The 17,480-nt window shown below is 53.3% G+C and overlaps 1 protein-coding gene across 2 annotated transcripts in view; it reads left to right on the plus strand.

Moving 5' to 3' along the window:
* The window catches only part of ABCC1 (ATP binding cassette subfamily C member 1 (ABCC1 blood group)), a 130,124-nt gene that overhangs the window by 94,425 nt on the left and 18,219 nt on the right, over positions 1-17,480 (plus strand). For both annotated transcript variants that reach the window (XM_088017386.1, XM_028117448.2), the window contains exons 18-21: positions 1,009-1,176; positions 2,929-3,112; positions 12,457-12,547; positions 14,776-14,911. In XM_088017386.1, coding sequence (XP_087873512.1) covers positions 1,009-1,176; positions 2,929-3,112; positions 12,457-12,547; positions 14,776-14,911 — 579 coding nt within the window. The remainder of the gene's footprint in view (positions 1-1,008; positions 1,177-2,928; positions 3,113-12,456; positions 12,548-14,775; positions 14,912-17,480) is intronic.

Here is a 17,480-nt window from a genome sequence, read left to right on the forward strand (position 1 = left end):
GGGGAGTACAACTGTTCCACAGCAGCACCAAGGAGCTTCCCTGTCTCCAGTTACAAGCCGGTGGCCCCACCAGCTTCCTTAGTTGCTGAACAATTCCATTTATTTGAGGGAAACCTACAGCTCATTGGAAAGAAAAAACAACTGTTAGCAGGGCTCTTTGGATTTGCAGTTAGCAGAGGAGCCTGGGCTAGTTGTTGTTTTAACCCAAGTGTCTGCTTCTGCCCCTTGGGAGACTCCTGATTCTCCTTGTCTAGGTCCCAGTGCCAAAATCTAGAGCAAGAGGCTATGATTGGGTCTGGTGTCTGCCCCTGGGCCCAAGTGCTGTGGCCAGAGGGGCCATCCAGAAGAACCCTGGCTGCCAGACCCCAGCTCGGTGCCTAGGGAGGGTGGGCATCTCTCAGGAGAGACTGGGCAGTTAACAGGTGGGGGTTCCCCTTTGATTCCCCAGCCACATATGGAAATGACGTTTAGTCATCTGTTGCCAGACGGGGGGCTGGGACTGCTGCTCTGTGCTCCGTGGAGTGCTCCCGTGTAAATTAGAAATCAGTGCCCTTCCTCCTGGTGAGCGGGGCTGGACTTCAGCACCCCCAGAGTACAGCCTGCCGCAGCTCTGCGTGGCTTCACAGTGAGTGATAGATCAGAGCAAGCTCACAAGAACGTCAGCTGTTAACAACTCTAAGGGCGGCAGCCAGGATAGGATCATTACTGCATCTGCAGGTGCCTTCCTCGTGGCCCCCCAGCATCTGCTCCCCCCAGCCAGCCTTTGCTGAATCGCCACTCTGTGCTGGGTGCCCGCTCAGCAGCTCCCAGAGGCTAGACCCCATGGTGGGCCTCGCACCCAGTTCACGCAGATACCATCTTATGCCTTTGCGTCCTGCTCCAACAAGAGGAGGCGGTGTAGCGCCGCAGGGCCGCCGGCCTGGGTCTGCTGCCTCCTGAGCGGGGTTCCCTGTCCGCAGATTGCAAGGCTTCCCAGGAAACCCACTCTTCTGCTCTGTTTCTCCCCAGGGCGTGAACCTGTCTGGGGGCCAGAAGCAGCGAGTGAGCCTGGCCCGGGCCGTGTACTGTGACTCCGACATCTACCTCTTCGATGACCCCCTGTCGGCGGTGGATGCCCACGTGGGCAAACACATATTTGAAAATGTCATTGGCCCCAAGGGGATGCTGAGGAGCAAGGTACCTGCTAAAGGGGCAGGGCTCGGGGGTGTGGCGTCTGGCATCTCTGCTTAAGTCAGAATGTGTCCCCTGGGGGAATCCTTCATTTCCCACTTTCCAGAATTAGGTTTTTTTTTTTTTTTTTAATTGGACTTAACACATTTCTAATGCTTCCCTTGGATACCTTCCCAGGACAGGCTTCTTGCTCTTTATAGCAGGAAGTCGTTGACACTGGCTTGCAGTCCTTGTCTCCACATGGCCGACGGAGGCCCCTCTTCCTGATTTAATTACAGGGGTGGCCTCGCAGAGGGAAATCCCATCCCCTCTGACTGAGCAGGCAGCTCCCCCTTCCCTGCTGAGGTGGCCGTGGGCTGAGGGACAGAGATTGGGAGTGGGAAGCCTGCCTTACCACCATAACGTGATAGGAAATGAAGATGGCCCAGCGCTGATGAGGGGCGCCAGACATGCGCCCTTCTTGAAGATGATGATTATTTTTAGGGGAATTACAGGGTGGTTGGGAGGGAGCACTGGTTCTTTTTTTTTTTTTTTTTTCCTCCTTCTGGAGAAAGAAGTAACACACATGCCCATGGGGAAAACAGGAGATTCAGAAAAATACAAGTAAGAAAAACACGTAAGCAGTTGTGCCCAGTCCCACTTCATAGAGATTTTCTTTCTTTCAAGCCTTAGAAGGTTTTTTAAGAGGGTCCCCACATATATATATGTATGTATATATAGTAGGCACCGTGCCACTTAACCTGTTGTAAGCATTCCCACACACATCCAAAAATTCTGTATAAACGTATTTTTTAAAGAAATTTTTGTTACCAGAATGATACATGCCTGTGGTAACCAAATCAAAGGGTATAAGAGTATGGGGAAAGTGAAGAAAAAAAAAAAAAGGCCCTCCCTTCTCCTACTCTCTAGTTCTTGTCTCGAGAGCAGAGGTCAACAGTCTGGCTTGCTGCCTGTTTTTGGACTACCCTTGAGCTAAGAAAGGTCTTCACGTTTTTCGGTGATTGGGAAAAAAATCTGAAGAAAAATAGTATTTTGAGATCTCTGAAAATGAAAATGGCATTGAATTGAAATGCCGGTGCTCCCACATAAAGCTTTACTGGGACCCGGCCAGATCATCTTTTTCCATCTTGTGTATGGCCACCTTCCCGCTGTGGCAACATAGTCTGGTCGTTGCCATAGCGACTGGAGGCTCCAGAAAGCCGAACGTATTTACCATTTGGCTCTTTAAGGAAAAGCTGGTCACCTCATGCAGTTTGCTGAATGTCCTTCCCAACCTTGACTTAATTGGATAAAACATATACACACGTACAAATTTTGAGGTGGTTTTTCATGGGGGCGGGGAGTTACTTTAAAAAATGAAGCCGTTGCATGCAAATTGTTTTGTATCGGGTTCATTCTTTTATTCATCCACAGTGCCTCCCCCTCCCCCTTCAAACTGCTGTTCACAAATCGGCTTCCCCATCACCCTTGTTAGGATTGCAACCCCCACCCTCAGCCCGTCCCCTTTGCTTCGTGCAACAGCCAGCACGCACTCTGTTGTCCTTCTGTCCATCCTTTCTCCCCGCCTGGCCGAGGAGTGTGAGGCGGGGACCCTGTTTCCCTGCCCGCTGCCCCCCAGCTCCTGGCAGGCACGGGTTGAATGAAGGCACCCACAGATTGGGGCGCCCCAGGCGCTCAGGCTCAAGCTCGGCCAGTGGGGCGTCGGGGCATGCCTGTCGCGCCCGGGTGCTGACCCACCGGCCCCCGCTCTGCCCGTAGACGCGGCTCCTGGTCACGCACAGCATCAGCTACCTGCCCCAGGTGGATGTCATCATCGTCATGACTGGCGGCAAGATCTCGGAGATGGGCTCCTACCAGGAGCTGCTAGCCCGGGACGGCGCCTTCGCCGAGTTCCTGCGCACGTATGCCAGCACCGAGCAGGAGAGGGCCGAGCCGGATGACGGTAGGGCCCAGCCCCGCAGCCTCCTGGAGGTTCCCCTGGCCCCTGTCTGGCGCCCCTCATCAGCGCTGGGCCAGCCCCTTCAGGAACCCTGTGGAAGGATCACCTGAAGGCTCTCAGGGCTGACTTGAGAGGGGGTCCCAGTGCTTTACGGCCGGGGCGGCGGACCTGGGCTCAGGTCTTCATCCTTTGCTGCGAGGTGGCTTTGGGCCTGCCGAGCTTCAGAGTTCTCGTGGCAGGAATGGGGACAGTGATCATCATAGTCCTCCCGGCTCTCAGGAGGCTGTGGAAAGCGGTGACATATGTGGCGTAGTCCAGAACAGGTGCTGGGGTTGGGGGCGGGACGCATGGTGGCTGAGTGTGCAGGCTGGCCGTTGGCGAGACCTGGGTTCGAGTCCCACTGCTCCTCTTCCCAGGGTCGTCCAAGCCCTTCTGAGCCTCAGTTTCCTCACTGATAAAGCAGCATAGTAACAGGACAACCTTCTGGTGTTTGGTGGAGATTTAATGTGCTCAGTTCCATAGAGCCTTGGGCACAGTGCCCAGCACAGAATGTTCCGTATGCAACAACTGCTCTCATTACTCCCCTGGGAGGAGTGCCCATCGTTTACCCCCGTGCACTTGGCACCTGCCAGGTCACTGCAGACCTGCCTGCTCCCCAGCCACCACACCTGGCGTGTTCTCCCAGGCCAGGGCTCCGAAAGCTGGGGCCTCACCCTGTCCTTACGTGAAGGCTTCTGTGGCGAGACTTTCAAGAATCTTTTCTCTCTTCTCAGTTGGCTTAAAATTCAGGGGATTTGTTTGCAACCTTCAGGGTGCCCTGTGTTTTCATTAGTCAGACTGGAGCCTCACAGGCTCCTCTGCTCCCCTTCTTGGAGTTTTGACCCCACAGAGAGGGAAGAGGTCATCTGACACCTTTTCTACTTTGCCTTCAGCTGTTCCTGAGAGATGTCACCAGTCCTGCCCTGATCTCCCGCCTCCTGGAGCTAATGACAGACTCCCCGAGCCTCTGGGGCATGTTCCTTTCATACTCCGTCCCCAGGCAGGTCTCAGACTGTCCACAGGGGCAGGGCTTGCCCCCTCGGGTCATTCGCAGGGGTGCAGGTATTCTGGAAGTATCTGTGATGGGAATCTAAGACATAGCCGGTGTTTGCTGAGGGCTAACCGGGGCTCCTGTTCTCTGCAGGAGTACCTCCTTGACTCCTTCCAAAGACTCAGGGAGTAGAATTGTTATTCCCAGTTCTCTGGTGAGGAAGCTGAGGCTTAGGGAAGCTTGTCCCTTCTCTGCCAGGGACAGCCAAGTTCCCGTCTCTGTGAATGGCGCTGGTCCCTAAGAAACAGCCATTTACTGTTCATCAGTGTGGTCGTTCAGCAGAAATTATTGAGCATTTACTGTGTGTTAAATGCTTGTGTTACTTCCCTAGGACTGCTGTGACAACGTAGCACAGACTGGCTCACACAACAGAAATGAAATCTCCCACAGTCCTGGAGGCTGGAAGCCCAAGACCAGGGTGTTGGCAGGATGGGTTCTTTCTGAGGCTCTGAGGGAGGGTCTGTTCCATGCCCCTCCCCTGGCTTCTGCTGGCCTGGTAGCAGTCTCTTGCTTTTGTTAGCCCGTAGAAGCATCACCCCAATATCCGCTTTCATTTTCACATAGTGTTGCCTGTGTGTGTGTCTGTCTCTGAATTTCCCCTTTTTCTAATGACACCAGTTATGTGGGATTAGGGCCCCCCCGATGACCTCCTTTTAACTAATTGCACCTGCAAGTAACCTGTCTCCAAATATGATCACGTTCTGAGGGACTGGGGACTTCAAACTTCAACATACGAATTTGGGACGGGAGTACAACCCAGTCCATAATAGTTTCAGGTAGACAGAAGTGAACGACATCTAAATAAATCCCTACCCTCGTGGAGTTTAGAATCTGGTGGGAGAGAAGGGCAAAAACGAATCAAGAAAGAGTTTCATGGAGCATTAAGCACTATAAAGAAGAAACTGCAGATGATGAGCTGGGGAGTGATGGGGGTGGCATGAGGCCACCTAGGTGGGGTGGTTGGAGAAGCCCTTTCTGAGGAGGTGACAGTGGCCTGGAAAGGAGCCAGCAAGGAGAAGATCTGGGGAACAGTGTTCTGATGCTGGGAACAGTGTTCTGACCCAGGGAACAGCAGGTGCACAGGCCTCAGGCCTGGTGTGAGGTCAGTTTATGGAAGGAATGAAAAGGAGGCCGGTGTGGCCAGACCACAGTGGGCAAGGGACAGTGGTGGGAGATGGGCCTTCAGGGTGAGGAGTTTGGGTTTTGGTCTCCATGCAGTGGGAAGCCACTGAATGTCGAGGGGGAGCAGCTTGTCCAAGGACACACAGTGGCTGCTGGTGGGGTCGGGCCCTCAAGTCTGGCCTCTAAGCTTCAGTCCTCTGCTCCTTCCTTCAGTCGCCTCTGCATCTGCCCGGGGTGGGGGTGGGGGGCGCATTCATTCCTCTGCTCTGGTTTGCTGCGGGGGTCCTAGTGGTTTGTAGTAAGTGCTTTATTGAGATAGAATTCACATAGCATATGGGTCACCCATTTAAAGTGTTATAATCCACTGATTTTTGGTATGTTCTGTGTTGTGCAACCATCATCAGAATCACCTTCAGAACATTCTCGTCGCCCCTCCAGGAAACCTCGTAGCCTGTTAACAATCCCTGTGCATTTTCTCCCGGTGCCCCGAGTCCTAGGCACCCGTGTATCTTTCTGCCTTTAGATTTGTCTGTTCTGGACATTGCACGTGAATGGAATTCTAGACCGTGTGGTGCTCCGTGCCTGGCTTCCCTCCCTCCATGTGAGGTTTTCATGGCTCACCTGTGAGGTAGCATGTGTCTGCGCTTCATGTCCTTTGGTTGCTGGGGAATACCACGCCACATTTTGTCTGTTCATTCATTGGCTGGTGATCGTTCGAGTTGTTTCCATGTTGTGGCTGGTATAAATTGTGCTGCTATGAACCCTAATGGTTTTAAAAGCAAAGCATTTCCTTTTACCTGCATGAGGCAAGAAGTCCCTTTAGCCTTTCATTCCTGATCAGAATGAGTTCCTGCATGTCCATGCTCTCGTGGTTGGCAAGTTCTGTCTTAAGTCTAGCCTGCTTCCCTCCTGCTGCAGAGCCAGCACCTTCTGATGGTCAAGCCAAGATCACACGCTGGGTGGGGCAACCTCAGGAGCACTGTATCTTACAGACTTGCTTCAGTTGGGTGAAAATGACCCCAAGTGCTTTCTCAAGTGACACGTATGCATTCAACTAAATCTTTTTCCCAGAACACGGTCTCTCCTTTGTCTCCAGGTGCACAGGGAGCGTCCTTAAACTCTGTTGACCACAGATGGTTTTTTTCTCTTCCCTTCCTCTGCCGCTGCCAGCAGATCCGAAGCAGTTGATGCAGAACCACAGAATGCTGCCAGTTCCTTTTTTTTCTTTTTCCCCTTTTCTTTTTTCCTTTGGCCACGTCAGCACTTAATTTGGCAATGAAAATGCCATCCGCCACCCTCGCACTGCCGTGTGGTCATTTTTCCAATCCAGCCACATGGCCTCGCACACAAGTCCTCAGCCTGTGGGTCTGAACTCAGACTGGGCAGCCCCTCCTCTCTCCAGCTCTCTTGCCGCCTCCCCCCGCCCCCCTCCCGCCCCAGTGATACAGCTTGGCATCAGGGTCTACTCTTGATCTGCTGTAGCCGACTCCCAAGAGCCAGTGACCTTGGATTTGTTTGAACCACATTTTTGGCTTCTCCTAAAGGGAAACTTTCTTTTTTTTCCCCTTGTTGGATTAATCAGGTCTATTTTAGAACACCCAGGCTGAAGGGGGAGAGTGCTTGGTTTGGGGGTACTCTTTCCCCACCGGGTAGAGAAGTGCCGATGCACCGGGAAATAGGCATAGGATGGGGAGATACTGACCCCTTCCCAGGCGTATTTATTACACTGATGGGTCAGAAACTTCTTTTTTTGTCTTTTTGTCTTTCCCTTTTTTTTTTTCCAGGTGGCAAAGAGTTACAAATTGACTCATTAACCTTTGTACTTAGAAGGTGAAGAACATTTCTATTTACTCTGGTTTCTGTATTAGGAACCTAAAGTGTCGAGCAGTGGTCTTTATCGGGGGACATTTGTGCCTCCTGGGACATGTGGCAATGTCTAGAGACATTTTTGGTTGTGACAACTGGGGTGAAGGGTGGGGAGGCTTAGGGTTGCTGGCACGTAGAGGGTAGAGACCACAGATGCTGCTAAGCAGCCTACCATGCACAGCAAACCCCCCTACCCCCACCAGAAAACAGAGCATCATTTGGCCCCCAACGTCCCTAGTGCCAAGGCTGAGAAAGCTGCCGTGCCCCGGCTTCACGCTGTCCCGGTTCTTCCCTGTGGTCTTAGGAGAAAGACCGTTATTCCAACAATATGCCCACTTCTCAGATCCATGCTCAGTTCATCTCTCAACCTCATGACTGATTTTCTCCATCTTTCAGATCTTTGCTGAGAAGTTTTTTTTCTTTTTTCTTTTTTTTAACCGATCATAAGATCAGCATGTGCTCGCTTTAGACCACTGGAAACTTGCAGAACAACGCAGAGAACCAGGAAAAAGAATGTCTGTCCACTGGCCCACCCACCAGAGGGGCTGTCTGTGTCTGTCTCTACTCGGCCTTCCTCCTGAGAGGAGTAGCATCCTACTGTGCTCTCAGCCATCAATGCTGCTTGCTTTCTTTTCTGAACAGTGGGTCGTAAGCACCTCCCCCTATTACAAAAATCTGTCACAAACACCGAACAGCTGCTGGAGAGTCCGTCGTACACACAGCACATTCCTTTAGGCTGTCTTCAGGGGCTGTATTTCTTCCACTTGAGTATGGAGAACTTTCTGGTCCTAGGCGGGTGGATCGGGCTGGGTGATGCAGCTGGTCACTTCCGTTTTTGGTCAAAACGAAGCGTTGACTATAAAGCAGTAACTTGGATTCTTCCCTCGAGGGAGGCTGGCCTGCTGGCCCGTGCCCAAGCAGAGTTCCAGAACCTTCTTGAGAATAAACAGCAAGCTCTGAGTGGCTTTGAGGGCCACTCTTGGGAGTGGTACTGAAGAGGTCCAAGAGCAGGGGTGGTGCCAGGCTTGTCAGCACAACAGCCCCATACCTGCTACCTAGAGGCACTCGAGAAACGTTTATTAGATTACAAGTTTCGGGGCTTTGCTTAAAAAAAAAAAAAAAAAAAAAAAAATTCTTAACTGTTTTCTAGCATCTCTCAGCCCCGGCCACCTTCATTTTTACCTTCCTTTGCTTTAGTTTTCTTTGTAGCTCTAAATATTGCCTGATGGCTAGTTCTGGATCTAGACTTTTGTGTGTTCTCTCTCTCTCCCTTGTAATTTAAGCTCCACGAGGGCTTTTTGGACACTTCTCTATCCCCAGGGCTGGAAAGAGTGCCTGGCACATAGTAGACGCTCAGTGTAATCTGTTATAATAAGCAAATGAGTACATTATGCCTTGCTTATTTAAGACATGTCCTACGTAAGCTTTGGACATTAACACAGCTGTACAAATATCCCAGGTTAGAAGAAAATAGGCGCTAATTTTACCCATTTCTCTAGGGCTGGTTTAGAAACCGGCTTTGTGGGTATGGGCTTCTGAGATGGCATCTTGGTGGCCCATGGGGTGCCTGTTCTGGCACTGGAAGGTCAGCTCTGGTTGTTCACTTGGCCATTCGTCTGTTAATCTGTACATCTGCATATCAGGTGTATCCAGAGCGCCTGCTGGGTGCCTTGGAAACACCTGGTACTTGAGCCACTGTGGGGAATGGTTCCCCCTGGATTGTACAGTGCATGTCCTGTGCAACCACACATGATGTGGTTGGTGCTGATGTGCCAGGTGCTGAGAAGAGAGTGGTGGATAAGACCTACTCTGTGTTCTTAAGAGCTCACAGTCTTCAGGGTGTCTCCCTTCTGTTTGGGAAGACAAATGCCAAATAATCAAGGGTGTGGTGGTGCTAGATGCAGTGATGGAAGCGAACCTGGGGGCCTGTGAGAACCCCAAGAAGGCATCCTCATCCCAGCCTGGGAGGGGCCAAGATGAAAATGAGCCAGGTCACCACCTCTTCCCTTTGTCTTGGCTCCATGTGCGTCTGGCTCACAGTAAGGCTGCGTGCGGCCCAGGCCCCTCTCATGAGCAGCATCTGTCCTCAGGAGCTGAAGGTTGCAGGCTGGAGCCGAGGTCTGTGCTGTCTCCCAGCCACACCTGCTCTGCCCGGCTGTAACACTTGACTTTTTTCCCTCTGCTGCCAGGAAAATAGGCGTAGAGATAGAGGGTTGGCCTGCATTTTTCTAGATCTTCTTATGTTTAAACACGTTTATAACCTTTAGCAAAAGAGCTGGCCCCGTGCGGTGTGCTTGTCAGGATCTTCCCAGCCCGAGTGGGATGGGGATACGGAGGTATAGGTGCATCAGGTCCCTCGGCCGTCTCTGCCCCTCATCCTTAGGAGAGGACCTCCATCCATCCACTCTGGGCATTTAACTGGGGGTTCTGGGAGGGAGGGTTGCCTTGGTTCTTAACACTCTCCTGGATCTTGTGAATTCTCAGGTGGCAAAGTGGTGGACGTGGAGGGGGAAGGTCAGTGACACATGGGTTAGAAGTAGCTGTGCTTGCAGGGGGAGGCTGCAGACGGACCGGGCCTGTTGCTACATGCTCAGAAAGAGGCCCTCCGCCGTCTATTTCTACCCCCTTTCGTTGTTCATCCAGCGAACATTTTTTGGGGACCTACTGTGTGCCAGGCTTTGCGGTGGGCACTTGGGGAGATAGTCTGAATCCCCAGATCTCTTGTTCCTCAGCTGGGTGGCCTGGGCTAAGCTATACTGTTGTGTAGGTCACATGACCTAGCATGCCTTGGAGGAGATCCTGTTTGCAACATGCTTGGCACATAGTGGGTGGCCAGTGAGTGGCCCATGGTTTGTCACGATCCCACCCTCACCTCCTGGGCATGGTCAGGACGTAGGCAGGCCAAGGCAGTACAGGGTGATGTGTGCCTGACAGAGTCACTGCAGGTGGCTGTGGGCGCCCAGAGCGGGGATGTCTTTTAGCAGAGTTTCACCGTGGAAGGCTGCCCTGGCTCCCTCTGGTGAGGTACAGGCATGAACCAACCGCTGGACTGGACCCATCCCTCCCTCCTGCCTTCCTTAAGCAGTGTGGCCGAGGGTCCAGACAAAGGGCTCTTTTGTAAGCCACGGAAGCTGACTCCTGCCACTTCAACAAGGGTGTTTACTGAAAGGGGAAGCAGATCACTCAGAAATCAGAGGCCAGACCAAATAATCAGGACTCAGGAAATGGGAACTCTGGGAATCAGACTCCTTTAGGACGGATCAGCTGGAACTGTCTTTGGTCCTCAGGGGGCCACTGATGGTTCACAGTCCTGGGGAAGGGGTTTTGATGGGCTGACCTTGGGCAGCCCCCCTCCCCCATCCCCCCACTTCCCGCCCGTGGTCTGCCAAGACTGTAGGAAGAGGGAAGAGCTGACCCCTTGCAAAGGAGACAGACGGAGTGGTGGACCAACCCATGTTCCTGTTGCCTTCTAGGACTCTTGGTCCCTCCCCTTACAGAGGAGAATTTTCCAGGTGGCCCCGCCGGTGTATCAACCTGTGGGCTAATTGGTGGAGAAGGGGGCCACGGGAGGCCACTGTGAGGTCTCCCATCCAGACCTTAGGGCTCATCCTGAGTGGGGAGCAGAAGGGAATTCTGAAGCTTACTGAGGCTGGCCTGCATAGCCATGCGGGAGCGAGGAGCTGTCTGAAGCCCCTGCCGTAGGGCTGTGTCTCTGGGAACATTTTTAAGCATGCCTGTCCCGGCAAAGAGGGAGTTGGTCAAGGCCAGGCCTGGGCCTCCAGTGCTGTGTGCGTTGATGAGCCCTGACTGCATGCACCTGCATGGAATGCCCTGCTTATTATCATTCTTTTTTTTTTTTTTAATATAAGTAAAAAAGATGCTGCCATTAAAAGAAATGGTGTAAAGCAGTGATTCTCCATCTTGGCTGCAGCCCAGAATTATCCGTGGAACATGTATAAAAAGGCGAGTACCAGCTAAGCACCACCGTGGTCTGTCACTTCCCAAGCACCATGCGTGGCCTCACTCATCCTCCCACTTAGGAAGGGAGCGGCAGTGGTCATTCACCCTTTGCAGATGGGGGAGTTGAGGCTCAGAGACGTTTATTGCTTCCCTTGTACACACAGCTAGGAAGTGAGAGAACACTCCATCCCAGACTGCACTCTAACTCAGCATGGGGACCCGGCTTCCCTGCAGGCGGAGTCCTTGCAGGGACCAGAGCTGAGCCAGGGGCGTTCCCGGGTGCATTGTGCATCGTTCACAGCCAAGATGGAGAATCACCAGCTCAGAGCTCCCCTGCCCCCAACCCCAGAATGATTCCCCGCCCCGCTCTGCTGTCTTCCATTTCTCGCTGTGACTGTCATGGTCCGAAAGAGCCATTTGGTTTCAGTTCGCGTTCTATCAGCGTGTTCCCAGGATCACCCTGTCACTGCCAGAGCTGCATATTAGTCCCTTTCTGGAATGTCTCCCCTGCACACCTTCCCATCCTCTTCCGGGCCAGCCCCGGGGGAGCCCTTCGCCGTGTGTCTCTCCTGCAGGCTCGCTCGCTCTCCTGGCACCAGCATGAGATCAGGGCCTGGGGAATGATAACGCATCACTGAGTAGTCGGGCAAATGAAGGGGGATGATGTATTTCAACACAGCATGGGGCCACCACTCATTCAATAAATGGTAGCCACTGAGATTATGTCATGTCATCCTGTCATTGAGGTTATGGTGATTAGTGTTGATGTGGGGGGCGTAATTCCTGGGACTGGGGCAGCTGGCTGGCTGGCGTGCCTCAGGGTGGCCATACCACTTGTCTGGGGTAAATGGCAGTGCTCCGGGTACCCCCTACTCCAGACCTCTGGACCTCCTCACGGTCCGGGTTAACTCTTGGCACTGGGAGGTGGGGGCGGGGTGCTCTCGGGGACTCCTCCTGTTGGCTGATGCCCTTGTCAAAACTGATTGTTACTTATTTTGAGTTAGCACCCTTTCTTGGCATGCATGGGGACCAGAGGGCTGTGCGCTGTTCCCCACCTGGCTCCTTGCATCTTGGCCCCTTGGGCTAAGTTTCATGCAGCTCTACCCCAAGGGAGCCAGCTGGCTCCACAGACCTGCCCCTGTGCCGGGAACCTGTCCGTGGCCTTAGCCACGCACGTCTTGCTTTCTGAGCTTCCTGGTGGCCAGGTTATCTGCCATGTCCCATCCAAGTGACCGGTTTTCCTAAATGCCTTTGGTCTTGGCGTCCAGCTCTGGAAACTGCAACTTCCCCCTTTCTTCTCTTGTGCCAGGGTTAACAAGTGTCAGCAGCCCAGGGAAGGAGGTGAAGCAGATGGAGAATGGCATGCTGGTGACCGATGTCACGGGGAAGCAGCTGCAGAGGTATGAGCAGAGAGGGAGCCCCGTTCGTGTGGACTCTCCAGGCACCCTGTTTCTGCCCCCTGCCTGGGGGGAGAGAAGAGGAACAAGGTCAACAACAAGAAGGGGAACAAGCTGCTCCCCGGGGTCATGGAAGATGGGGGCTTTCTGCCTCCTTTCCCAGATTGCTAAGAGAGCTCACGTTTCAGGGCCCTGAAGAGGGGTGGGGCCACATTGCTCTACCAGGGGGCACAACTCACACAGGCCTCAGGATGTAACCATCCGTCTGCACTTGGTGACGCTCAAGTTCCCTGCAAGATGTGGGTCTTTGCTCAAGTTATTCAGAGGAGCCTGCAATGTTCAGGCCTTAAGAGCCAGCAGTTGAACCAAAAGAGTCACAGTAATAGTGACCTCGATGTTTTATGCACCCTCCGGAGCCAGGCACAATGGCAAGCCCTGTGCAGTGTGTTGAACCTGGAGGTGGTTAATCCTGTCTTCCCATTTTATAGGTGAGCAAACAGAGAGCTCTCCCTAAGTCATGCAGCCAGACAGAAACTGAGCTTGGACTTGAACCCAGGCCCTGCTGCTGAGCCAGCACTCCAAAGTTCTGTGCTTTTGCTGCTTTAAAGGAGGTTGCTTTTGGCTAGATTGTTTGGGATTTAGAGGAGCAGCATTCTCTGGACTTTGTTGCTTAACCTCTCTGTGCCTCAGTTTCCTTACCTGTCAGAAAAGGTCTATGGTGTGCCTACCGCAGAGGGCTGTAGTGGGACAGACTCCACGTAGTGCGTGTGAATATGTGCGTGTGAAGCACTTAGCACACTTTCCTCCATCAACACCCAGTAAAGAGCACTCACTTATTACTGCATGAGCTGGGGCTACCTGCAGTTACTTCTCTGGCGTAGGGAGATTTCACAGAAATGAGGCTGGGAATGAAATTGGTGTGAGCAGCTCTGCCTTTTAGAACACTGCCCATGGTATCCTCCTAGACTCTGATTTTTTTTTTTTTTTAAGATTTTATTTATTTGAGAGAGAGCGCGTGGGGGGAGGGCGGAGGGAGAGCGAGAATCTCAAGCAGACTCTGCGCTCAGCATGGAGCCCATCGTGGGGCTCAGTCTCACCACCCTGAGATCGTGACCTGAGCTGACACCAAGAATCGGACGCTTAACCAACTGAGCCACCCAGGCGCCCTGACTCTGATTTTTATTGTATGGGACAGATGGAAATATTTCCTGCTCTGTTGGTGCACCTGTTGAGGTGGTGAGCTAGGTGTATGTGTGTAAATCACTTAGAATAGGGCCTCGCCCTATAAGAATAGGGCACTGCCAGGGTTCAGGCAGATGGCCAGTGTGATCAGTCATGGTTGCTGCCCTCTGAGAATTTGCTGGGACAGCTGAGACGAGGTAGCACCTGCAGGTGGTCCTTGGACATAGGGGCAGGTGACGGTGGGAGGCTTGCCAGGGAGAACCATGGGTGGACTGAGCAGAAGCATAGAGAACACTGGGCGTATCAGTTGCTATGCAACAGATGACCTCAAAGTTCGTGGCTTGCAAAGTCTGGGCACAGCTTAGCTGGCTCCTCTGCTCCAAATCTCACACAAGCCGCAACAGGTGTCTGCCGGGCTGGGGTCTCATCTGAAGACTGGGCTGGGGAAGGATCCACTTTGAAGCTCACGTGGCTGTTGGCAGGATTCCGTTCCTCGGGGGCTGTATTACTGTCCTCAGTTTCTAACTGGAGTCCTCCGTTCCCAGCACCCTGGGCCTCCAGCCTGCATGCTTGCTTCCTCGATGCATGCAAACCACGAAGGCGATATGGAGCGTCAGCAAGCAGGATGGAAGTCACACCCCATCCCTTTGCCCGTTTGGGTCTGAGCCATGGCTGAGAGAGGGTATTCCCGCACATAGGTCCACACTGTGTGCACACACAGACATGCACACACCCATCCACCTGTGTCATTCTCCAGGGTTACAAGTTCCCAAGGGAAGGGACTATGTCGAAGAGGTCTCCAAAGAGAGCTTGGGGCCACATGATCTGTGATAATGTGTCGTGGTCCTCATAAAGCTGATGACCACTGCTGGCGAGCAAGAGGTGCTTTCTGAATCACGCCTGCGTGAAGGAACGGTTCCTCCGTGGGGCCGTGTGTCACCGATCCCCTCCGCGTGCCACAGCTATAAAATCAGAAGATTGAGCTAGTTTGGCGCATAGTTGCGGTGAGGCTTCCATTTGGTTGACACCGTGTGCCTTGGTTTCCCCAGACAGCTCAGCAACTCCTCCTCCTACAGCGGGGACATTAGCCGCCACCGCACCAGCACGGCCGAGCTGCAGAAAGCCGGGGCCGAGAACGAGGACGCGTGGAAGCTGGTGGAGGCGGACAAGGCGCAAACAGGGCAGGTGAGGGCCGGCTGCCCCGGCGAGGGCCGTGGCCGGCGTCACTGTGCGTCGCTGCGGGCCAGGTCCTGTGCAGAACGCTTTGTTGATGTTAAATCGTGTCTTTCTCTCCTCGGGCCTCTACCAGTGCTGCCCGTTTTCCAGCGCCGGAAACGGGCAGCAGAGCCTAGGTGACTTTCCCGAGGTCGCCGCCAAGGGGCAGCAGAGTTAGGATTGGGACCCCGGCCGTCTGACTCCAGGGCTGGCGTTTGGAGCCTCGGCTGTCCTCAGTGCCACCTCCTCTGAGTGGCTGGGGGCTTTTGTTGGCTCTGGGTGACCCGGGTGCTTTAAATCACACCTTTCCACTGCGCGGGAAGTTGTAGATCAGAGGACGTTGTCTACACGGTAACACCTCTGTCACTTCCCCTTGTGTGACGGCGCTCGCGCGCGTGCGTATGTGCAGTGGGATTCGTTTCTTTCCATTTCTCTTTTAGTCCTAACGATTCCATCATGAGAAAAAGTCTGAGCTTCGTGCCCGTTTATCTGTCATGCTTGTCTCAGTCCATTGGGGCTGCTCTAACAGAAGGCCACGGGCCGGGTGACTCAGAAGCAACCCACTTCCTGGAGGCTGGCAAGTCCGAGATCACGGTGCCAGCCCCATGTGGCGTCTAGTGAGGGCTTGCTCAGAGGGAGGCTCCGACACTGTTGTCTGGTCCCTGTGTCCTCACTGTCGGGAAGGGGTGAGGGAGCTCTCCGGAGCCCCTTTGTTAAGGGCACTAATCCCGTCGTGAGGGATCCATCCTCACGATCTGATCGCTTCCCAAAGGCCCCTCCTCTGCGTACCATCGCACTGGAGGTGAGGATTTCAACGGGCGAACTAGGAGGGACGCAGTGTTCAAGTCCATAGCTCTCACAAATCGCCAGCTTCTCTCTGTCACAGGGAGAATCGGTTTCAAGGTCTCGTTTGGTTGTATGTGTTTTACAATCTTCTATTTTGGGCACGTGTCAGTAATTTTCCGTTCATGGTAATGATTCAAAGTTTATTTTATTTTTAAAGATTTTATTTATTTGACAGAGAGGGACACCGAGAGAGGGAACACAAGCAGGGGGACTGGGAGAGGGAGAAGCAGGCTTCCTGCTGAGCAGGGAGCCCGATGGGGGGGCTCGATCCCAGGACCCTGGGATCATGACCTGAGCCGAAGGCAGACGCTTAACCGACTGAGCCACCCAGGCGCCCCTCAAAGATTATTTTTAAAAATATATGTGGTATGTTTTTAAAAAAAATAGGGAATGGAATTTTTAAAAGAAGAATAAGTACACACATGAACAAGTCACCCGTGAGAGGTGGTGCAGAAACGAGAGAGGTCGGGACACTGTTCTTTTGGATCTAGCTGGATGCATCCAGAACCTCCCAGAACCCTCTGTTCCAGGCTGCTTCTCTCCTCTTCCCCTCACAGCCGTGGTCAGGGGCGGAGGTGCCTGTAGTGCATCCTCCCTCCTTACTCTCGCTGGTCCTCGGCAGAGCCAGAGTCAGGACCACAGATCAAGGACCAGAGAAGCAATGTCAGGCCTGTTCAGTCCTCATGTAATCCCACACTGCCCGGAGGAGATGGGTCCCAGTGTTACCTGCCTTTTCTATAGCAGGAACGCAGGGGGGCTTGTAACTTGCCAGAGTTGGACCAGGAGTGGTGCTGGGTTGCAGCACACACACTCACAAATTTCGGACTCCCACACCTACCATGTTTGCTGCTCACGAGGAGCCCCTGAGTCCTGCAGTATAACTCCGGGATCTGTAGGTCAGCGGGCTGCTTGGCTTTGCAGCGAAGCCAAATGGTGACAATAAACATTGTAATTCTGGGACACTCCCCCGCCCCCCACTATTTCAGTTTGAAATACAGAGAAAAGTCAGAAAGAAACGCTCAGTTATACAGGAGACCTCTGGCCTTTCACCTGTTACCTTTTAGCCAGGCTGCAATTCAGACAAATGGTTCTTATGACCCAAAATTCAGTGTGAAAAGCTTGAAATGCCAGCAACCGCACACACAAGGAAGGATACCTGGCGTTGGCTGAAACCAAGCTAGGCAGGTGGGGCATAGGGCTGGCCCAAAGCAGGTGGCCTCGGCCCCTGGTGTGGAGATCAGGCCACCCTTCGGATGACTACGCATCATCATTTAGCCCTCATGGGGCTCCGCAGGGAATATGGGGGTGGAAGAAGTCCTGTCGCCCCATGGAGCTGGGGAGTAGGCTAAGCGGGCGCCAGCCAATGGGAAGCCAGTGGAAATGATGCGGAATTGGTGTTCGCTGTTCAGAGGAAATGGGGGGAGGCAACCCTGGGGTGCTTGGCAACATGTCACTCCATCCCGTTTGCTCTTTGATGGCTTCCTAACGGTCCTAGACTAAAGCTCAGAATCCTAAACAGGCTCTTCCAGCCCGTGTGGTCCGACCACTACTTCTTCTCCAGTTCAATCTTGTTCCAACCACCTTTGCCTCCTTTCATTTCCTGCCACATGGTGCATTCCCTCCTACCCCAGGGCCCTTGCACATGCCGCTCCCTCTGCCCTGAGTGCCTTTTTTCCAATTCACCTGGTTAATT

Source organism: Eumetopias jubatus, unplaced genomic scaffold, assembly GCF_037043125.1.
Source record: "Eumetopias jubatus isolate StellerSeaLion01/CBP00866 unplaced genomic scaffold, mEumJub1_p1.0 scaffold_12, whole genome shotgun sequence".
In the NCBI taxonomy this organism is placed as follows: domain Eukaryota; kingdom Metazoa; phylum Chordata; class Mammalia; order Carnivora; family Otariidae; genus Eumetopias; species Eumetopias jubatus.